Source organism: Polypterus senegalus, chromosome 6, assembly GCF_016835505.1.
Source record: "Polypterus senegalus isolate Bchr_013 chromosome 6, ASM1683550v1, whole genome shotgun sequence".
Classification (NCBI taxonomy): Eukaryota; Metazoa; Chordata; class Cladistia; order Polypteriformes; family Polypteridae; genus Polypterus; species Polypterus senegalus.
This window is the reverse complement of record NC_053159.1, coordinates 14,901,476-14,925,653: the sequence shown is the minus strand read 5'-3', so window position 1 is coordinate 14,925,653 and position 24,178 is coordinate 14,901,476. Positions and strand designations below refer to the sequence as shown.

Here is a 24,178-nt window from a genome sequence, read left to right as displayed (position 1 = left end):
AGTATGTGCTTTCATTTAATCATTGCTTGGCATGCTTGATTTGTCTTAATTTCTACACTAAAGTTAATTGCTAATATATTCTTATAATATTTTTGCTAATGCCTGCATTTACTAAGATTTTCTCTTCACGCATTAGGTCAGCGTGACCTTGCTTACAGCAAAAGCCTTTCTGCCGATTCTTTTTTTTTTTTTTTAATACGCCTTTCAGAGCCATCTTTATCGCTTCCTAGCCTTGAATCACAGGTGTTCTCAAACTCTTATCTTGTCCAAAGCTGGTCTCGGGTATCAATTAGCTGTTCTTTTCTTACTTTGAAATTTTAATGTAAGCCTAAAAAATAATGCAATATAACTGATTTTTTAGTTAACTATTTGCTAGACTTATCTTATTTGCTTTAATATTCTAAGTTATGCTTAATCTAATATTTTAGAAGCTTTTGATTTCTTTTTTTTGGCTCTATATGTTAATTTGCTATCCTCTCATGCTAATAAAAAAATTTTCCTTCTACATGAGTAAGTTCCAAAACTGTCCATGAGCCCCAGACTTCAGCTGAATGTCATCCTGTAGTGTCAAAATCTCATCCTCCACTGTAGTTTTACGTGAAACAGCGTTGCAACTTTTGATGCAGGTGAATCACCCTCAACATCTTAACTACATGGATAAAACTTAAATGTAGTGATTAGCTCAAGTAAAGCAGAGTCTTGAAACCAACCGTCTGTCAAAGTCTTTTCAATCTGCTCTGTGTAGCGTTAGCTGTCAAGTTGCGCACACGCCTTCCATTGCGTCTCCAGCTCCGACGCGAGGTTTTGGATGTTCCCCAAATCAAGGTGCTGCAGCTTTGAGGGCAGATGTTGCATTTTTCATTTGAAAGCATTAACTGAGCTAATCATATTCACCATGGTTTTGTCTTTTCCTTGCAGCTGTAAATTAAGCTCATTCAACATGTTGGTCAGATTGGAAAAAAAATGCCAAGTCTAGCGGCCTTTGATCGTTATTAAGTTGCTTGTATTCTGCATGTTTAATGACAAGGAGAAATTCCTTTTTCTCCAGTCAGGGGTCTTGAAATCTCAGCAGGAATTTCTCTTCTTGGAAGGACTTCTTATGCTTAATGATCGAGTGACTCACCCGGAACGATGCTTCGGTGTGCCTGCCTTTGTTTTTGAATTCAGCCGAGTGAAAAATGACGGCTGTCCGATTAACTGCGATTTTAGTTCCCTCCCTTTCTCTTTCTCAGATCGCTTTTTGGAAGGAAGTCAGTTTTGTAGTTTTTATGAACAGTTCAAAAGTGCCTTTCCACATTTTCCTTCTTTGCAATAGCAATTATAGATTGACAGATCAGACCAACGCACTTCGATTGCGACATTGAGAGATAAAAAAAAAATTGCTTGGGGAGGGTATGGGCTGGATGTGGAATTAAAAGAGGATTTTTTTTTTTAAATCCCGTCTTTAGTCGATATAAATTGGAAGACTAACTAGATCACAGCCAGAGTTTTGCAGTAGCTCGCACGTTTGATCGTGCAGGATGACCAGTGTGTGAGAAGAAAAGAGATCTCAGACTGGCCGCCCTGCATGTCAATCAAGTGGCAAATGCCATGGGGAGGATATACGATAGACAAACGTTTAAAAAAAACTTTTTCTGAATGTAATGCGATCTACCTGCACTACCTTTGCGATCTAGCAGTCGATTGCAATCGACACATTAGGCACCCCCGATTTACAAAAATGTAATGGATTTTACTACATGCCCTTCATTCCCTCAGAGGACACAAGCATTAATAGTGCTTTAATGAATTCCGTATCAAATGGCATGCAGTGAAGATGTGTATTGCATTTGTCATTCCAACAGATGGCTCAAACATTTGTAGTAGTAAAAAGTGTTACTACAAATGGTTGTGTTGTGGTATCTGTTGGAAAAACAAATGCAATACAGGTCTGTTGAATGCCATTTGATACAGGATTCGTAAAAGCAGCGTTAATGTTTTTTGTTATTGGTTAGAAAGACTGACAAACAGCAACCAGACAGGCACTTATTAAGGTTAGACAGACAGAGAGGCAGATAGGTGGATGTATGGATTTGTTTAACTTAATCAGCACTATTTTAAATTATTTCCAAACTAAATAAGTTTTTGAAAAAAATACGGATCTAAAGCTAAAGTAGAGTTCTTGTCAACAACCAGGTGTAGGATATAAACCCAGGAAACTGGGTTTGTGAAGGAGCATCGCTAACCACTGAGCCCTACCGAAAAGCAGTACATGTTTTACAGACTATCCATCTCTGTTGACAGTCCTGTATAGATGTCAAGGCGTCATGTCAAAAACAGGTAAAGGGCATTCTGCTGGCCACTTTTACAATTCTGCTTCTTTTACTATTGCTCACAACATTTTGCTTTGACTTATAACCATCAGTTCCATTGTGAAAAAACTAACAAAAATACAGAGAACCCTAAAAAATTTTATTCAGCTTGACAAAACAAGCCACAAGTTTTCTTTTTAACAAAATACATCAGATGTACCATCAAGGGTCTTACTGCAACTACAGTAGAAGAAATATTACACAATCTAAACATGCATTTTAATTAGTGGGATAAATCCAGTGATTTTAAAAAAAGTCCACCCCTATCCATTCTGAAGCTGGTTCTTTATACGCTCCATTCAGTTAATTACTCTTGCATTCCATATTTCTGCTTTAGTTCTTCCACTTTTTCAATATAAGCCTTCATTGCCTCTTCTTTGCTTTTCCCTGATGAACAAAAAAATCAAATTATTAGTTAACAGATTATACACACACACACACACAATCTGTACTAAAAAAAAGAAATATTAAAAAAAACAGTTTAACAGTAAATCATAGATGGTCATCTTAACTCCCATTTACAATACCATTTTACCAACTGAGTAAATTCTCTCTTCTAGTACAAGGAAAAAGCACGTTGTTCCCTTCATCTTTTGGCTGCTCTCATTAGTGGTCGCCACAGCAGATCATCTTCTTCCATATCTTTCTGTCCTCGTCATCTTGCTCTGTCACACCCATCACCTGCATGTCCTCTCTCACCATATCCATAAACCTTCTCTTAGGCCTTCCTCTTTTCCTCTTCCCTGGCAGCTCTATCCTTAACATCCTTTTCCCAGTATACCCATTATCTCTCCTCTGCGCATGTCCAAACCAATGCAATCTCACTTCTCTGACTGTCTCCCAACCGTCCCACCTGAGCTGACCCTCTAATGTCCTCATTTCTAATCCTGTCCATCCTTGTCACACCCAATGCAAATCTTAGCATCTTAAACTCTATCACCTGCTTTCTGGTCAGTGCCACCATTTCCAACACATATAACATAGCTGGTCTCACTACCATCCTGTAGATCTTTCCTTTCACTCTTGCTGATAACCATCTGTCACAAATCACTCCTGCCACTCTTCTCCACCAATTCCACCCTGCCTGCACTCTCTTTTTCTCCACTCTTCCACAATCCCCATTACTCTGTACTGTTGATCCCAAGTGCTTAATCTCATCCACCTTCGCCAACTCTACTCCCTGCATCCTCACCATTCCACTGACCTCCCTCTCATTTACGCACATGTATTCTGTCTTGGTGTTCCTACCGACCTTCATTCCTCTCCTCTCTAGAGCAGATCTCCACCTCTCCAGGGTCTCCTCAATCTGCTCCCTACTCACAATGTCATCAGCAAACATCACAGTCCACTGGGACTCCTGTCTAATCTCATCTGTCAACCTGTCCATCACCAATGCAAATAAGAAAGGGCTCAGAGCCGATCCCTGATGTAATCCCACCTCCATGTTGAATACATCTGTCACTCCTACCGCAAACCTCACTTACAGTCACACTTCCCTCGTACATATCCAGTACAACTCTTACATACTTCTCTGCCACTCCCGACTTCCTCATTCAATATCACAGCTCCTCTCAAGGCACCCTGTCATTTGCTTTCTCCAGGTCCACAAAGACGCAATGCAACTCCTTCTGGCCTTCTCTAAACTTCTCCATCAACATCCTCAGAGCAAACATCACATCTGTGGTGCTCTTTCTTGGCATGAAACCATACTGCTGCTAACTAATCATCACCTCACTTCTTAACCGAGCTTCCACTACTCTTTCCCATAACTTCACGCCGTGGCTCATCAATTTTATCCCACTGTAGTTACTACAGCTCAACACATTGTCTCCATCAAAAATAAATTAGCAATGTCAAAATATAATTTGAACTGTGCAAAGTAGTTACATTATTAAAGACCCCAGACAGATTGAAGAGAATAATGTGATGTAACCAAGGTGGGAGCACTCCTGCTAAATGAGGGTGCACTCATAGCTTTACCCTTGACTCAATGATCCTAGGTTTGATTTCCAACCTGGGAGCTTTGCGAAGGTTCTACATTCTTTTTGGATAGGTGACAGTTCTTCCCCAGTTTCTCTCTCCCCCCCCCTCCCTTTTTTCTTACACCCTTGTCTCATCAAAAAGAAAACATAATAGCTAAAAATAAGATACCTTCCAAGGCTTTCCAGGCATCCCATTTTGCCTTTCCTTTGAAGTCTAGCATACCAGGACGGGCTGCAAGAAAGAAAGAAAGAAAAAGGATCTGTTTCATGATAATTCTCTGAATAACCAGACAATTATGGACAATGAGCTTCAAATGTAATAAAAATTTGATATAATTTACATTGAATATATATAGAATTTACCTGTAACATTTTGCTTCAACAGTGTTGCTCCTTTTTAATCCTTCCCTGGTGCATTTGAGGTTGCAAACAATTCAATTTCCACCACCATTACCTTCAGAAAAACTTACTACACTGTAGACCTTTACTGTGTCATGGCACATTATTTTGTTTCAAACTGTGTTTACAGTAATCCCTCGCTATATCGCGCTTCGACTTTCGTGGCTTCACTCTATCGCGGATTTTATATGCAAGCATATCTAAATATATAAACGTGGATTTTTTGCTGCTTCGCAGTTTTCTGCGAACAATGGGTCTTTTTAACTTCTGGTACATGCTTCCTCAGTTGGTTTGCCCAGTTGATTTCATACAAGAGACACTATTGGCGGATGGCCGAGAAGCTACCCAATCAGAGCACACAGTTAAGTTCCTGTGTGCGGACTGGCTCAGTGACGAAGCGCCGAATTCGATTCCGCTGCATTAACCAGGACGTCTCATCTCGCTCATTCAGCATCGACGTGTTTCGCTGTGTAAAGAGTTAACTTTTGTGCTTATCTTTGTGCGTAGTCAAGCCCTTGGTTATGGCTCCAAAACGATCTGCTCCTGCTACTACTTCAGGGGCCGTGCCCAAGCACCAACGGAAGATGCTAACAATTACCGAAAAGGTAAAAGTTTTGGATATGTTGAAGGAAGAGAACATCTACACCTCTGTAGGACGCCATTACGGTATCAATGAGTCCATGATTCTTTTTATTTAAAAAGGAGGAAAAGAATATAAGATCTACGGCCACAGTGTCCTTTAACCAGGCCGCAAAACGAGTTGTAAGTGGACGTAATAAGGCGGTAGTCTGGATGGAATCTGCTTTAGGGATTTGGATTGAAGACTGCCGGAAGAAGAACAACGGCGGTGCTACACAGTCGCCTGAAGAGGCTCCTTTAGAAGAGCTGTAACGCTCTCCTTTGTTGTGCAGTAAAAATAAACTCATCGTTATCAGACAAGTCATCGTGTCATTATTGGTGAGTAAACATAATTAATTTTCTACGTACTGTACATACATAATTTCAACGAATCTTACCTAATATCCAAGAGAATATAGAAGGTTTATGGTGTATAACTATGGGGGAAATGTTTATAAGAGTGTGGGAGTGTTTATAAGGGCTTAAAATATATAAAAATAACCATATGAATATATGGTTTTTACTTCGCGGATTTTCACCTTTCGAGGAGGGATCACTGTACTTCTGGGTTTTAATGTGCTTCCTTCGGACCTGCTTTATGAAAAGCTCCAAAATAAAAAGCCTAACCTAATTGACTGAAAGAGTGGGTAGAACAGCAACATGAGAAACAGAATTAGACATTTTGTTATAAAAGGAAAATATGGAGAAATTTAAAAATAAAAATGGTACAGAGCAAGTCAGATCTTTACTTCATCAATGCATCTGGATCCTAACAAATCACGTTCCTTTAGTTTATCCGGACATATATTTATTTAACTTCAGTTTTATGTTGGTTGTATGTGCTCCACCAATAGTTAATTAATATAACCAGGCTAGCACTACTAGCAAAACATTATACAGTTATTTGCTCATTTACAGCACACCAATTTGAGGCAATATGTACTTGCTGCTCAGGGCTGTAAGAAAACAATTGGGTAATGTTCTACAAATTGCCAAAACTAACTGCTATAGGCCACAGACTGTATGCCTTTTCGTTACCTCATACTCTGCATAGACGCAGTGAGAAAAGTCACAATGGAGCTGCAGACACAGGAGTCTTTCGGCTGTCTTACTTCTTCCTGTACTGACTGCTGCAACCAACAAAATGACCATAAACTAGCAAGAAGTATAAAAAATATATTCTATATCATTGCAAATCACTGAGTTCTAATCTTTGGAGCACGGACACAAAACTTATTTTTTTTGTTTTTTTTGAAGTCGTGCTTCCCCCAACTGGCATTTTTTTTTTGTTTTATTTCCAATCTGTGCAGATTGTTTGCAATTTTTCCTTCCATTAAGAAGGCAGAAAATGCCTTGTAAAATAGTAATGCATTTTTTTTTTGCTATTTCACAGGGTCTTATGTTTTCCTGGTTCTTAGAGTGCCTTTTAAGGTTTGTTTTGATCAGCACAGCGCCACATAACTCATTCTTATGCATTCGGCCCACACCGCCTTCACTTGCACAGACCCAGCAAGCAGCCACCAAGACTCTAACTGTTGGTATGGAGTAGCCCAAACCAATATTTAAGTTCACGTGCCAGTCACTCACACCAGACCCACAGATGACCTGTACCCTTTGTGACCAACATACAGCCAATGACTGTATGGATTCCTCAAATTGCTGTGACAAAGTCATTTTTACGGTAAACCACAATGTATTAAGAGACACACATGAAGGAAGACATCAAGCCCTCCACATTACACTGCATTTTTGTAGTAAACTTCGGCTGGAGAGAGCGAGATCATTAAAAGCAGCATAAGAACTTCCCCAACAAATCATTGAAGTACCTGTGTTCACATCTCCGACTGTGGCTTGTTTATACAACCCATAAACATCTAGCATTTCTTGATCTGTTGGCTGAGCCTTCAGGTTCTTCACTTCCTTGGCCGCTCTATCAAATTCCTCCTAAGCATTTCAGGACAGAAAGATAACACAATAACATTTAAACACACATGGTACATGTAAGCCAGAAGTAAAGTAAATGTAGTTTGGAAAGCACAATAAACTGAATTGGCCAAGCACTATAACAAGCATAAAAAGACTCAAAATGAAGCGTTTGATTCATTAAGTCCCCTTGCAATTACCTTATTGGACTTATTGGCTTTCTGCCTTGTGATGCTGTCCCAGTGGCATGAGGGAGTTGAATGCAAGATGCAGTCTGTGTGAGGATCTCCTATGGAGGAGTCAAAATGCTGCTATGAGGATGCAGTAGGTAGAGTTATGAGAAATGCAAGCAACTGAGCGGTCTAAGGCCGAGTTCATACTTCACGTGATGTATGCTGCAGCGGACACTACTGCTATGCAAGCGTTGTAGTGTTTATACTTGCGTGCGTACTTTACGTAAATCTGAAGGAATCCAGCGCGAGATATTATCATGGTGAGAACATGTTCGGCTTCTCTGTGTTGTGAATTGCCTAGAAAACCCATTAAATTCCGATGACACCTTACCGCAATATCTCTGAAAATGAGGTTTATTGATTAAATCCATCAATCCAGGGATGTGTCCATTCCAACAAGCATTGGGCACGAGTGAGAAACAATCCCTGGGCGAGGCCTCAACTTATCGCAAGGTGAATACAAGCACACACGTACACTTGCAGATTTGGGGATTTGGTGCCGCCAAAATGACGCATCTCTTTGAAAGGAAATTGGAGCACAGTGTGAAATTCAAGCAGGGGATACCAGCGGTGCGACTCCCTGCGAGACAGCAGTACTACCGTTCCGTCACCGTGTCACCCCCATTTGTGTAATTATTAACAGTATTCATTATTTAAATGAAATTAACAATTTATCTGTAAAATGTAACATACACACTTCAATGCATTTCATCATGAAAGTGATATCAAGTATAAAATCTAAAGATTCTAAATGTTCAGAGAGTTGGAAAATCATACATGTAAACGAGTTCTGTGTGGTGATCTATTGTTGCTTGCCTTAGTGATTAAAAACTGGGATGACGTTTACGACGGTCTGCTTTAATGATAAAGTAAACGAGGTTAAAGTGGACATTGAGATTAAAGCGTAAATTTCCACTTTAATCACAAAATACACGTTTTCAACATTTTTTTTCTCAGTGGCTCAAATACAGCGCTGTACATTATGTTGCGGTTTTGAAGTTGCAAAAAAACGGCACAAAACATGGCATGTGTGACTTTTAAAATGTATCGTGTCATTACGATCGGGAATATGCGACGCTTGAATATAAAAGCGCCACGAATGCATCTGTATGTCGGCATTTTGCTTCACCACATCGAACCATTCATCAAACATCAAAGCACGCACACCGATCTTGTAGGATCCGCAAAGCGGCTTTCTGTCACATGTAGATAGTAAACAGAGACTCTGACGTCACATTCCAACTTTTAGCTGGTACTGCAACTCACGCACGCGTTGCGTTCATTTCTGAGGACCTGCTCAGAGGAGGTATCAAATGAACGCTGAGAACGCGTGGCAGCCATGAGCGTGATGTATAAATGAGCCCTAAGGGGTCGTGCTAACAACGCGTACGCATCATGGCTGCCATGAGTTCATTTGACGCGTCCTCTGAGCACGTCCTCATTAATTAATGTCATGTGTACACGACTTGCAGTCCCAGGAAAAAGTTTTTGGGACAAAATTTGATAAAAGTCCGAGTATGACGTCAGAGTCTCGGTTTACTATCTACATGTGGCAGAAAGCCGCTTTGAGGATCCTCTGGGATCGACGTGCCTGCGTTGATGTTTGATGAATGGTTCGACGTGGTGAAGCAAAATGCATTCGTGGTGCTTTTATCTTCAAGCGGCACATATTCCCCCATTGTAATGGCACGATAACATTTTAAAGGTCTCACATACCTTCTTCTGCACCATCTTTTTTTTTTGCACCTTCACAACAGCATCAGAATGTACAGCAGCGTATTTGAGTCACACAGAGAAAAAAATTAAGGACACCGTGAAAAGGTCTATTTTCAGATTAAAGTGGATATTTTGGCTTTAATCTCGAAATGTCCACTTTAACCTCGTAGTTCATCATTAAAGTAGACCGTCGTAAACGTCACCTTAAAACCAAACCCAGTTGTTAAATCGCTACATGCTTCTGTTGTTGTCCTCTTGTGTTCTGTGTGGCTATTGCTGCTGTTGGCACATTTATGATATTCCAGCACCCTGCACATTTAGAATCCTTGATGAAATGCATTAAACTATGTACGTTACATTTTACAGAGAAGTTGTTAATTTCATTTAAATAATAAATACTGATAATTACACATGTTGTGGCAACACATTCTGCCTCGCAGGGAGTCACGTCCCTGGTATTCCCTGGAGGGTTTCCACAGTGTGCTCCGGTTTTCTTCCAAAGACATGAAGGTTTGGGGATTTGGTGATGCTAAAATGACGCCAGTGTATATGTGTATGCTTGTGTTCACCTTGCGATGAGCGGATACCCCGGCAAAGGAATTGTTTCTGTCTCGCGCCCGATCCTTGCTGGAATGGGCACATCCCTGGGTTAATGGATGTAATCATTAAACATCCTTTTCAGAAAGATCACTGCAAGGTGTCCTTGGAATTTAATGGATGTTTCAAGCAATTTACAATACAGCAAAGCCGAACCGGTTCTCACCGTGATGATTTCTCACACTGCCACGTGGTGGAATCTTCCAGATTCACGTAAAGTATGCATGCAAGTATGAACAGTACAACGCTTGCGTAGCAGTAGTGTCCGCTGGAACACACGTCGCGTCACGTTAAGTATACACACGGCCTAAGAGGTAGGAGTCAGGTGACCCAAAGATTCATGAGCAGGACTGAGACAAACGGTTGGCAGATGCACAGCCACGTATGGTCCAAAAAAAATCAGCAAAAGCGTGCATGTAGAAGGTCGGCATATTCTCACCTCAGAGAAACGTAATATGGAAATTCACCTGCATCTTACATTAATTCCTAATCATAAAAGATTGCCAACACCTTGATATTTAACAGCAACAGTATACTTTATGGATTTTGTAATTATTGAATCAGCAGAGCCATAATACACAACATAAAATTTCCCTACATTGGCAAGGCAGCTGTTATGCAGACAGTTGGTAATTTTATTCATCTGCCGGCTCAACACTTCACTGCCAAGGCATATGGCAGAATATCAGACAGGAATCCAATCCAAGTAGGCTAAAGGGAGAATTGAAATGGCCAAATCGCTCTCATGGATTGCATCACAAGTGAAGCTTGCGAACTGAGCTTGAAACAGTTTTAATAATAATGCAAGTTATAAGCCAAATTTAAAACTATAAATTAACAAAGATGGTACTGGAAAAAATCATCAGTGCACAGTCACATTTACCAGAAGTTAAATGACATAGGCTAAAAATGACCTAATTCTGTTTGGCAAACACAGAGAGGAGATTCCAAATATCCGTGTACTTTTATGTTTAAGATGATTTACAGGTAGTCCCCAAGTTACGGACATCTGACCAATGACTTACGAATGGGGCAACAGCTGCACCTTCATCTGCAAGGGGGACGCGACACAGGCGCCTCAGTAACTGCCTCTCCGTCATCTTTGGCCTGGGCACGCTGCAAGTGGTGGCTGGACGGAGGCATCATTGGGCGGTTCACTGCCCACCCACCATGCCGCTGCAACTACTGCTCCGGACTGGACGCAGGCCGGATGGAGCAGAGGGGGGGGCGTTTCACTGCTCACGCACCACACACGGCTGCCCCGTTCGTTCTCAGTGGTGCAAGCGGTGACCCAGTTGTCGCTGAACTGAGCCCATTGAGGGTGAACAGGGCGGCTTAGCATTATAGTGTGCCTCGGGTGGCTGCCTGTGCAATGGGGGCGGTGGTGGTACCCCACATATACAATGTGCTCCTAATGCATGCTCAGCCATCCACAATGCTTAGGCATTCCGACTCCTGTGATCCAGACAGCAAAATTACTCTGACCATCTGACGTATCTGCACAACATGTTGCGAGTTAGTATGCAATTGCGACGCGGACACACTGGCAACAAATGTAAAGTGAGCGCAGTGAGCATATGTACCGTATTTCCCCGAAAATAAGACCTACTCTGAAAATAAGCCCTAGCAAGATTTTCAGGCTGCTCTGTAATACAAAGCCCTACCCCAAAAATAAGCCCTAGTCAAGATCGTCAGGTGAAAAGTAAGGCGCCCAAGGCCGGATTTATACTTCACGCGACGTGTGCTCCAGCGGACACTACTGCTACGCAAGCATCGTACTGTTTATACTTGTGCGTGTACCTTACGTAAATCTGGAAGATTCCACAGTGTGGCAGTGTGAGATATCATCACAGTGAGAAGACGTTGCGTTGTGTATTGACAAAAACAGCCATTAAATTCCAAGGAAACCTTGCCACAGTTTCTCTGAAGATGATGTTTAATGAATACATCCATCAATTTGGGGATGTGCCCATTCCAACAAGCATCGGACGAGACAGAAACAAAATCCCTGGATGAGGCATCAGCTCATTGCAAGGTGAACACAAGCATACATGAACACTAATATCATTTGAGCGTCACCAAATCCCCAAACCTTCATGTCTTTGGAAGGAAACTGGAACAAACTGTGGAAACCCACCAGGAAAACATGGAAACTCCAGGCAGGGAACACCAGCGACATGACTCTCTGCAAGACAGCAGCGATACCGCTCTGCCACTGTGTCACCCCACATGTGTAATTATTACCAATATTCATTATTTAAGCGAAGTTAATGATTTATCTGTAAAATTTAACAGGCATACTTTAATGCATTTCATCATGAAAGTGATGTCAAGTATAAACCTAAGGACTCTAAATGTGCAGAGAGCTGGAATATCGTAAACGTAATGCATTCTGTGTGGCGATTGCTGCTGTCAGGTCAGGAGGACGCTCCAGAAGCACATAGAGGTTAACAAATGGGACGGTTTTAAGATTACGTTTACAACGGTCTGCTATAATCATAAAGTAAATGACGAGGTTAATGTGGACATTGAGATTAAAGCTGAAATTTCCACTTTGAATCACAAAATAGACATTTTCACCATGTCCTTAATGTTTTTTCCTCTGTGGTTCAAATACGCTTCTGTATATTGGGATACTGTTGTGAAGGTGTAAAAAAAAAGGTGCAGAAAATGGTAGGCAACACTTTTAAAATATATCGTGTCATTACGTTGGGGCAATAGGCGACACAAATGCATTTGTGGTGCTTTTATATTCACGTATGTCGGCATTTTGCTTCACCACATTGAACCATTCATCAAACATCGAAGCGCGCACACCGAACCCAGAGGATCCTCAAAGTGGCCAGAGTCACAAAAAAATTCAGGGTTTGAATGTGGAGAGTTAGGGCTCATTTATACTTCACGCTCAGAACGCGTACGCACCCACATCATGGCTGCCACGCGTTCCCAGCGTTCATTTCACACGTCCTCTGAGCAGGTCCTCAGAAATTAACGCGCGCGGTACGCGCGAGTTGCAGTACCAGCAAAAAGTCGGGGGGCGCAGTGTGCTAAAAGTCGGAACGTGACGTCAGAGTCTCTGTTTACTATCTACATGTGACAACAAGCCTCTATGGAGATACTTCGGGGATCGATGTGCGCACTTTGCTGTTTGATGAATGGCTCAAATACAGCGCTATACATTATGCTGCCGATGTGAAGTTGCAAAAAAAAAATAATAGACGGCACAAAAGATGGTATGTGACACTTTTAAAATGTATCGTGTCATTTATATATGTCTTTTTTACTTTTTAATTTTTGCAACTTAACAACAGCAACATAATGTATAGCGTAATATTTGAGCCACTAAGAAAAAAAAAAAAAATAGAATACGGTGAAAACGTGTACTTTGTGATTAAAGTGGAAATTTTGGCTTTAATCTCGAAATTTCCACTTTAACCTCGTAGTTTACTTTATCATTAAAGCAGACGGTCGCAAACGTCATCCCAGTTTTTAATCGCTACGAGGTTCTTGGACCTGACAGCAGGTAAAGTAAAACAATAGACTTTTAAATTGTATCGTGTCATTACGATCGGGAATATGCAACGCTTGAATATAAAAGCACCACGAATGCATCTGTATGTCGGCATTTTGCTTCAGCAGCGGAAAGCAGCAATAGATCGCCAAACAGAACAAATTAAATGTATGATATTCCAACTCTCTGCACATTTAGAATCTTTAGATTTATACTTGATATCACTTTCATGATGAAATGCATTAAAGTGTGTATGTTACATTTTACATATAATTTCGTTTAAATAATGAATACTGTTAATAAATACACACATGGGGGAATAAATTACACACATGGGGGTGTCACGGTGGCGGAGCGATAGCACTGCTGTCTCGCAGGGAGTTATGTTGCTGGTATTCCACACTGTGCTCCGGTTTCCTTCCAAAGATATGCAGATTTGGGGATTTGGTGCCGCTAAAATGACGCTAGTGTATGTGTGTGCTTGTATTCACCTTGCGATGAGCTGAGGCCTCGTCAAGGGACTGTTTCTCACTCGTGCCCAATGCTTCCTGGAATGGACACATACATCCCTGGATTTATGGATTTAAATCAATAAACATCCTTTTCAGAGATATTGTGGTAAGGTGTTATCGGAATTTAATAGGTGTTCTAGGCAATTCACAACACAGAGAAGCCGAACATGTGCTCACCGTGATAATATCTCGCACTGCCACCTGGTGGATTCCTCCAGATTTACGTAAAGAACGCGCGCAAGTATAAACACTACAACGCTTGTGTAGCAGGAGCGTCCGCTGCAGCATGCGTCGCGTGAAGTATGAATGAGCCCTTAGGACGATATTTCAGAAGACGACGACATCACTGTATTTGAATGAGTGTAGATTGTTGTACACGAATGAATAAGACATCCCCTGAAAATAAGCCCTAGTGCATCTTTTGGAGTAGAAATGAATACAAGACCCATTCTTATTTTGTGGGAAATACAGAATCTTTATACAGTAGTTCAATTTTAACTAAATTCAAAGGACTGCAACATTAAGGCACATGCACTTACACACATTATGCCTTAGAAAACATCACAATGATGTCTGAAGGGTGTAGACTACTCTTCAACATAGAAACAAATTTGAAATGGAAAAAGCTGTGTCAGGGAACTATAAATTAGAAATAAAAATATATACACCTGTGCAAATGATTAACTTATGATAAATAAATCGACGTACACTCAAACAGATAACACCTTCAAAATGATTATTCGGCCCTTTACTTGGTCAGTCAGTCATTTTCCAACCCGCTATATCCTAACACAGGGTCACGGGGGTCTGCTGGAGCCAATCCCAACCAGCACAGGGCGCCAGCCCACCGCAGGGCACACACACACACCCCCCAAGCACACACTAGGGACAATTTTAGGATCACCAATGCACCTAACCTGCATGTCTTTTGACTCTGGGAGGAAACCCACGCAGACACGGGGAGAACATGCAAACTCCACGCAGGGAGGACCCGGGAAGCAAACCCAGGTCTCCTTACTACGAGGCAGCAGCGCTACCATGCTGCCCCCCTTTACTAGGCAAAATACAAAACTGTGTCTATATCGTTTGTCGAACTGATACCGGTCTTGAATGCCACATTTCAGAAAACATTAGATATTTATATTATACATTTTATTATACGTATTATTTTTCCTATCCCCACTAGAAAACTAAACATTTTCTAACTGAAACAATGTGAAGGTGGGCTGCTTCTGCCTTTCATATCCAGGGACCCAAGTTCAGTTCCTGGCTCAGCAACTGTGCAGAGGTCACACATTCTTTCAATGACTGTGCAGGCCGATTATGGGTTTGTGGTGAAGTACATCCGCGATAGGCTGATGTGTCAGCTGTTACTTGGATATATGCTGGCTCCTGACCTGGGAGGGGCGGTTTAGATGGATGGATTGAAGAACAAAGCAAAAATGGTGTGCAGGAAAGCCATCGGGTAACAAATCCAATCTTGAAAACAAGACGTTCAAGTACTAATCCATCGTGGAATGTTACTACACCTTATAATGCTCATCTCTCTCTCAGCAAATTATTTACAGTATTAAACTCTCAACTTTTTAGAAAAGCACATTTTGCATAGCACATCGAAGAAGCTTCCTTTTAAAATTCTACTGAAATGAGACCAGACTTGTTAAGTACTGAGCAAGCCTAGACATCTAGAAAGAAATCTCTTGTCAGTATTATAATCTATCATCACTGGCAAGTTGGGAAGAAACAGCTTACACAAGCCTTTTGTTTCAGCTATGTCACAGTTTGCACAGATAAAATTGTGAAACACATTTAGCAATTTAAGTGCAGGACTGCCAAAGTCTACAGTTTGATTGTGTAAAAAGAGGTGGGGGATGGGATGTATAGAGACAATGGTCTAGCATAGAAGGAAAAAAAAAAAACCCGAAACAAAGCCAGTAACACAACACGTTCAGTTCTCACATCTACCAGCCTCCAAACCAGAGTCACAATGGCCTGTGAGCAGACATGTTCTGAATAGTAAAATACTGGCATTTTCAAAGCAAACTGTGCTGTCACAGGAAAATACCCGTGTTAAATTAGACACCGACATGGTTCAAAATGTGCGTAAAATACGAGCAGAACACAAAGCAAGAAAAAAAAAAAAAAAACACTTTTTGGTGGGGGGAGAATCACTGGTCCAGCTATAATGCTTATCTAATGCAGTGGAACCTCGGTTTGCGAGCATAATTCGTTCTGGAAACGTGCTTGTAATCCAAAGCGTTCGTATATCAAAGTGAAATTTCCTGATAAGAAATAATGGAAACTCAGATAATTCGTTTCACAACCCACAAATATTTATATAAAAAATTATTAATACAAAATCTGCACTCTGACTAACGGAATCCCCTGCTATCTGTTGGCTCACTGGAATCTTTCTTTTTTTGCGACTTTAACAAGGAAACCTCTCCAACGACAGTTGCCTTTGCCTGAAGAGTCACTACACTTGGACATAAAATAAAAATGTTTTGCGCTTTGTAAGGTTTCTAAACTCTATTGGGATTACCCCAAACAGGGCAACACCCGGAATAGCGTCCCGAAGCAAGCAACCGCAGGCCCCTAGCGCTGTAGCAGTTCACCGTAAAAGAGAATCAGAAAAGATCGCGGTCAAGCTATAAGGCACCTGCCATCGATGGGTGATGCAAGAAACATTATAAATGCAAGAGCGCAGGATAACTTAGGCACTAACCTGGTCACGACCCTGCCCGATTGCTGTGTCTCTGTATAGGAGAGCGGTAGATCCCGCTACAATAAATAACCGTGCTGTTCCCGTTTCACGCTGAATAAAGCTGGTTTTGCTAAAGCACTGAGGTTCAGCCTCGTGTTTTGGGGTGCACGACAAGGACTTGCAAGTTAAAGCACACACACACGTGGTCACAATTCTACAGTAAACAGTTTGCGCTCGTACAGATGTTGACTAAGAGTGAGGCACGCCGACTGAGACCGACCATGGGAGACGATTACCCACAATCCCCACACGACGCTCGGCGGATAAAGTGTATACGTGCTACTCGAATTGCAAGACCTCGCTCGTTTATCAAGTTAAAATTTATTAAAAATGTTTGCTCGTCTTGCAAAACACTCGCAAACCAAGGTTTTACTGTACAAACTACAATTCACATTGTAGAATTGGTTCTCAACATTTTTGGTCTTGAAATCCAATTTTATTTGCTTTTGGTCAATGATGACCCTGGGTAACATTTTCACCCTGCAAAACATTTAGAATGCAACAATGTGGTCTGTCCCCTCCTGTGTAACAAGCTATAATTTTATATGATAGATAGATAGATATTTTTTTTATTTTTAAAATGACCTTTATTATGAACATTAACAATATACACAGTCATAAGACAAACAGCCCCAATATTCAAGATAAACAAAAGGTATATATCAGACAGCTACCACTGATCCCCCTTTACACTCCTCCTACTCGATAGATAGATAGATACTTTATTAATCCCAAGGGGAAATTCACATAATCCAGCAGCAGTATACTGATACAAAGAAACAATATTAAATTAAATAGTAATAAAAATGAAAAAAATTAAAATAAAATTAATGTTAGCATTTACTCCCCCGGGTGGAATTGAAGAGTCGCATAGTGTGGGGGAGGAACGGTCTCCTCATTCTGTCAGTGGAGTAGGACGGTGACAAAAGTCTGTCACTGAAGCTACTCCTCTGCCTGGAGATGACGCTGTTCAGTGGATGCAGTGGATTCTTCATGATTGACAGGAGTTTGCTTAATGCCCGTTGCTCTGCCACAGATGTTAAACTGTCCAACTTTAATCCTACAATATAGCCTGCCTTCTTAACAAGTTTGTCCAGGCGTGAGGCGTCTTTCATCTTTATGCTGCCACCCCAGCACACCACCGCGTAGAAGAGGGCACTCGCCACAACCATCTGGTAGAACATCTGCAGCATCTTACTGAAGATGTTGAAGGATGCCAACCTTCTCAGAAAGTATAGTCTGCTGAAGAGTAGGGGGGTTGTGGTGGGGTGGGGTTCCCCCTTGGTGTAACGAGCACAATGTCAAGCAGAGTATAATATTTGGGTTCCTGAAGGCAATGTCCACTTTGTTGTAATGAGCACGATAATAAAATTTTATTATGGTATGTGCAACATGCATTAGGGAGATGGAATGCATGAGCTACTCAGCGGACAGTAACAAACCCCACTGGTTGGGAGGGAAACACTGCAATATTCACGGCATTCTTCAAAAATAGAATTTACTACGTTGCAGAATGCAATCAATTTGGGTTTTTTACCCCTTGTAATTTAAACTTACTTAGATTGTGGGGAAAAATACTAACCTGTAACAAATCTTTTTGAGACATACAATATTAGGTTTGTATGAAAGCACACACTGGTCCATATTATTGCCAATGGCAAAGCATTTCTGAAGTATATTAGGACTACAGATCCGTGAAAAAGGAGGTGTGGAGCCACAATGTGGGCTAACCACGTATAAGGCACAGGGAGACAGGCAGGTCTAATGTAAACTGTGTGACTGCCCAGCTTTGGACTTACCCAAGGCATGCTGGACCCTTGGGAACAGAAACTGGGACGTGGAAATTTCTTCTCTGGTGGGGAGAAGCCACAAATGTATGCGGGAAACTGATATATACCAACAACATATTAGGGGACTCGCCTCTATGTAGAGCAATGGCTCCAAAAACATTAGATTTGCCACATGGAAGGGGAAGCAGAGTTTGCTCCAGTGGACAAGTGGGTCATCCTAATGCAGCACCGAGGTGCCGAAATGAAAACAGAGATTGTTTGAATACAACATATGACTACAGTAATTCCTCCTCGATCGCGGGGGTTGTGTTCCAGACCCCCCCGCGATAGGTGAAAATCCGCGAAGTAGAAACCATATGTTTGGATGGTTATTTTTATATATTTTAAGCACTTAGAAACTCTCCCACACTGTTTATAAATATTTCCTGCACAGTTATACAGCATAATCCCTTTGTATTCTCTTAGATATTAGGTAAGATTCATTGAAATTATGTATGTAAACACACATTTTATATACAGTAAAACCTAAATATTATTTTAAAGATATCTAGTGTCTCCGATATCACATATGTTACAGCCATTACGACAGACAGGCCACCAGCAATAAATATGTACAATGCAAGAAAAATTGTATACAGTAAATGTATGTACAGTGACACTAAACGTACATACATGTACTAAGTACTGTAAGTAGAAAATTATATAGTTACTCACCAACAATGACACAACAACTTGTCCGATAACGATGAGTTTACTTTTACTGCTCAACAAAGGAGAGCGTTACAGCTCTTCTAAAGGAGCCTCTTCAGGCGACTGTGTAGCACCGCCGTCGTTCTTCTTCAATCCAAATCCCTAAAGCAGATTCCATTCAGACTACTGCCTCATTACATCCACTTATAATTCGTTTTGCACCCTGGTTAAAAGGACACTGCGGCCGTAGATCTTATATTCCTTTCCTACTTTTTAAATAAAAAGAATCGTAACCTCATTGAAGCAGTAGCAGGAGCAGATCATTCTGAAGCCATAATGAAGGGCTTGACTATGCACAAAAGTTAACTCTTTACACAGCGAAACGCGTTGATGCTGAATGAACGAGACGAGACTTCCTGGTTAACACTGCATTCAGCACGCAGAAACTTAACTGCGTGCTATGATTGGTTAGCTTCTCAGTCATCCGCCAATAGCGTCCCTTGTATGAAATCAACTGAGCAAGCATGTACAGGAAGTAAAAAGACCCATTGTCTGCAGAACCAGCGAAAAATCCGCATTATATATTTAGTTATGCTTACATATAAAATCCGCGATAGAGTGAAGCGCGATATAGCGAGGGATTACTGTACTCTGAGCATTTGACTTTGTTATAGACCTTGGATTCAGTGGTCCAAGTGTACTTCTCTATCTGCTCTGTAGTTGTGCTGGGATACTTCATTGTTCATATGATGAATGATGGGGATACCTGGAGGGGGGCAAATGGGAGACAAAAAGGCAACTGGGAACACAAGGTTAGGCTTGATGCTAGAATATCTTGAGTCACAAGGTCAATGAAGGACCCTGTAGTCATGCCTGTCCAATCCAAGACAATATGGTATGGACATTCAGGTAAAGAAAGTTGCTAGACTGTTAACTGATCACCACTTAGTAGAAAGCTAGTTCATGTTGATAGGCTTGGAGAAACCAAAAAGGATCATTGTGCCAGACCGCGGTTCTCAAGTTGAAGCAAATTCCACAGACAAAACTGTCGATTTGCTGGACAGTCTACATTCCTGTCCTCATCTATGGCCAGAAGCTTTATGTTGCGATTGAAAGAAAAAAGCTGCAAGTACAAGTAGCAGAAGTGAGGAATTTCTAGCCTAGGTCACTATAACATCATACGGAGCTTGTTAGTAGGACATTGGAGAAGAACCGTCTGTGTCATAAATTAGGTGGTTTGAGCATGTAAACAGGATGAGCTCCCTCTTGAACCCCAGTGTAGGAGTACTAGACGAAGCCCACTGAAAGAAGACTAAAGGGCAGACCCACAATATCTTTTTTTTTTTTTTTTGATTTTATTAAAATCAAATAATGTTTCATACAAATAACTCAAGTTTAACAAAAAAAAAAAAAAAAGTTTGAAACAAAATTAACCCTCAGCCCTGAGAAAGAGAGTTAGGCCAGCAAAGTAAAACTTAAAGCTAGTAAAAAGATGAATTAATAAATGAATAAAGATAAATGGAGTAAAAAAGAGGGGAGAGAACCTGCTTCCTCAATTTAAATGCTTATTCTAAAATGTCACTGATTAGATCCTACCAGGTTTTGATAAAGTTCTGCACAGATCCACTAAGATTTTTTCCAGTTTGAAATAGTATAACACATAAGTTACCCACTGACGTAGAATAGGAGAGTTCGGATTCTTCCAGTTGACAAAGATAAGTCTATATGCCAATAGAATAACTTTCAATTCATGGGAAATGTTTATTGGGGCCTGGTCTGCGTGCCACAACTGTGGGCTTACAAGGAAAAGCGTAAAGAAAGTGAGAACGGAATGGGGATTTCCTAATTACGGCACGGTGGCACAGTGGGTAGCACTGCTGCCTCGCAGTTAGGAGACCTGCATGGAGTTTGCATTGGCGATGCTAAATTGTCCATAGTATGTGCTTGTGTGTGTGTGTGTGTGTATGTGTGTGCTCTGTGGTGGGCTGGCGCCCTGCCCAGGGTTTGTTTCCTGCCTTGAGTCCTGTGTTGGCAGGGATTGGCTCCGGCAGACGACCCTCCCCCCACCGCGTGACCCTGTGGTTAGGATATAGCTGGTTGGATAATGGATGGAATTCCTAATTAGACATCTCATGTGGGAAAACATTAACCTAAATTACACAAGTGCGCCTTACGATCCAATTATCTACCCATACTTGAATTGGACTTCTTCTGTGAAAGAACATTCGATTACACAGGCCTTGTGAAACTGCTCTCTAAGCATCAGACAGCAAGCTTATCCACCAATACTATTCATACTCGGACTCTGACTGCATTGTACAATATTGCCCACGATATAAAATTTTCATCAAAAAAAAAAAAATTTACTGACCATTTACTGTTACTGATTAGACATTCTTAACACACATTTAAACATACAACATGTATTTGGGGGGTTCGGAGCAGCGCATTGCCACACCCACCACATGATAGATCAACTCAGGATCCCAGATTAGGACCCGAGTGCAGCCATGAACGGGCGACACCTCAGGACCACACTAGTTCAGGTGGGATGGGACAGTGGGAGGTTTTTTTTTTATGGTAGCTGGAGTGCCAATTCTGCCACCAACCCCCAGGGCTTATCCCTGCAGGTTGGAGGGCCTACTTACAGGTTAACGTCATACTCGGGACAGAGATCAATTGCAGGTTAATGGCCTTACTCAGGGGCCCAACGGAGTAGAGTCACTTCCGGAGTTTAGCGGATTTGAACAGGCAACCTTCCGATTACCAGTGCAGATCCCACCTCAGAGCCACCACTCCACCCTTGTATGCATTTGCAAGCTTTGTTAAAAATATTCTTAAATATTAACAAAAGATGTTATTGCACGTGGGCAGCACGGTGCCTCGCAGTAAGGAGACCCGGGTTCGCTTCCAGGGTCCTCCCTGCGTGGAGTTTGCATGCGCTCCCCATGTCTGCGTGGGTTTCCTCCTACAGTCCAAGAACATGCAGGTTGGGTGCATTGGCAATCCCAAATTGTCCCCAGTGTGTGAATGTGCCCTGGCCGGGGTTTGTTCCTGCCTTGTGCCCTGTGCTGGCTGGGATTGGCTCCAGTAGACCCCCCATGACCCTGTGTTAGGATATAGCGGGCTGGAGAATGACAAGAGGGGACTGGGCGGTCTCATGGTCTGAAATCCCTACAGATTTTATTTTTTCTACAGCCGTCTGGAGTTTTTTTGTTTTTTCTGTCCCCCCTGGCCATTGAACCTTACTCTTATTCGATGTTAATGTTGATTTATTTTGTTTTATAATTGTGTCTTTCATTTTTCTATTCTTTAATATGTAAAGCACTTTGAGCTACTGTTTGTATGAAAATGTGCTATATAAATAAATGTTGTTGTTGACTGTTATGTGCAAATTAACATGCAACATGTCCTCTAAACAGGGCAATAAAGACCCTATAAACCTATATACAGTATAAAGTTACTGCAGCTTGTAACTAGTCCAGTCTAAATTAATCTTTTTTTTTATTCCCTCTTGGAATTAACAGCAAACATTGTTCCAGCAATGCCTTTCCATTTATTTCCTCATTAAAAATGCTTAACTGACCCATTAACTGGGAGTCCTAACTTGATCTGTATAAAAAAATTAACACAATTAAAATCACACAATTACATTTTTAATTCAAAATTAACTGCATATCAATCAGATGATGTATCTCATACAAGCATATTAACATTTTTCTATGAATCAGAAACAAGTCCCTAATTTCTAACACAATTCAGTTTTAATAACCACTTGCTTATGCATATGATATTGTTCCAGTATGTTTACTGATCAGTTTTGTGCAAAAGAAATAAATGAATAAAAAGTGAAGTAGTAATCAGACAAAATCTCAGTTATTTTTTTTGAGCCACATCACAATGCAAATTACTTGGATTGGTTCTGTTAATAATCATGTCTTTTACATGATAGGACGATGAAAAAATAAGACATTTCTGATTTTCTGACAATTTATTCAGCCAGTTGATTAAGCACGCCAGTTCATTTATATTAGTCGTTCAAGGGATGCTCTTTTTTATTTTTTTATGGAACACAATACGGATACAGAAAACAATTGTTCATATGGACCAGTGCCCTGTAACGTTACATTTAAAAGTTAAATTTACTTATAAAAAAAAGAATATCTTATATTTCTTTTCAAGAAAAAAATTGCGTCAACACTCTGCATGATGTCGACATCGCTCTTCTGCGACAATATCCCCTGCGGTTGAAACACTCACTGGGTACAGACGTAGCAGGGCCTGACTACGAGTGGACCATAAAAAGCAAAAAATTTACAATAAAGATGCATCCTTTCGCCAGCAGAGAGGAGTGTTGCGAGCAATGCAAGATTCATAGCTGCATAATCCCAATTCTACTGCTGTAATCGACCTCTATTTCTGAATGGATACCAGTAAAACGGAGGCAGCTGTACCGATATCTCGAGTACCAGTTCTCACACTCTCATAATGCAACGCAATAAATAAAGCTTTTTGTTCCCAGCATTTGTTTAAATAGATCGGGAGGACCGTTGAACCGCAGAGGTGAATTTATGAAATAATGTTATAATTTGCCGTACTCATCCGAGGATGCAAGTCACTAAGTTAAGCGTGCGAGCGAAACACGTTACCGGCAGCCCCACCCCACTTCCATTTTTCTTGACTGATTTGCCAAGATTATATCCTCATGGCTTTGGAATCTAAACCAATGCGTAAAGGTGCGAAGTAGGCATTATCGACGAACACACCCCCACTCACCGATCCCCACAAACGTTTATTACAACACATCCACCGACGCTCATTCATCTGTCATTGACAGCCCGTCTACAACCAACAAGACAATACACGCCGCCACGCGTGTATCGAATCAGTCGCCAAAAGGCAGCAAAGTTACTACTTTTTTTAGCGATTTAAAATTACGCTTGATTTAAATTACCTGAGACATTATGACCCGCGTACACTTCACGTCCAAATATGATTTAAGCGCTCTTTCATTCACTTTCTTCCTTGCACGCTACTGGACTATGGACGGTACATAACCGGGAAACTTTGAGCAAGAGGGCGGAAATTCACT

General features: G+C 41.1%; 1 protein-coding gene across 1 annotated transcript; it reads right to left on the bottom strand.

The window, feature by feature from the left end:
• Positions 1-2,430: 2,430 nt before the first annotated feature.
• Positions 2,431-24,178, bottom strand: dbi (diazepam binding inhibitor (GABA receptor modulator, acyl-CoA binding protein)). Its single transcript, XM_039755420.1, has 4 exons — positions 24,041-24,178; positions 7,177-7,294; positions 4,503-4,565; positions 2,431-2,738 (listed from the first exon to the last, which is right to left on the bottom strand). Exons 1-4 carry the CDS (start codon positions 24,047-24,049, stop codon positions 2,659-2,661), a joined length of 270 nt encoding a protein of 89 aa, XP_039611354.1. The 5' UTR covers positions 24,050-24,178; the 3' UTR covers positions 2,431-2,658.

What these genes read in the sequence shown, in the direction of transcription:
- dbi (XM_039755420.1), bottom strand. An exon ending in AGTCGGAGATGTGAACACAG is followed by an intron (nt 4,566 to 7,176) that starts GTACTTCAATGA and finishes TCTTTCTTGCAG; the next exon opens with CCCGTCCTGGTATGCTAGAC. An exon ending in TGCCTGGAAAGCCTTGGAAG is followed by an intron (nt 2,739 to 4,502) that starts GTATCTTATTTT and finishes TTTGTTCATCAG; the next exon opens with GGAAAAGCAAAGAAGAGGCA.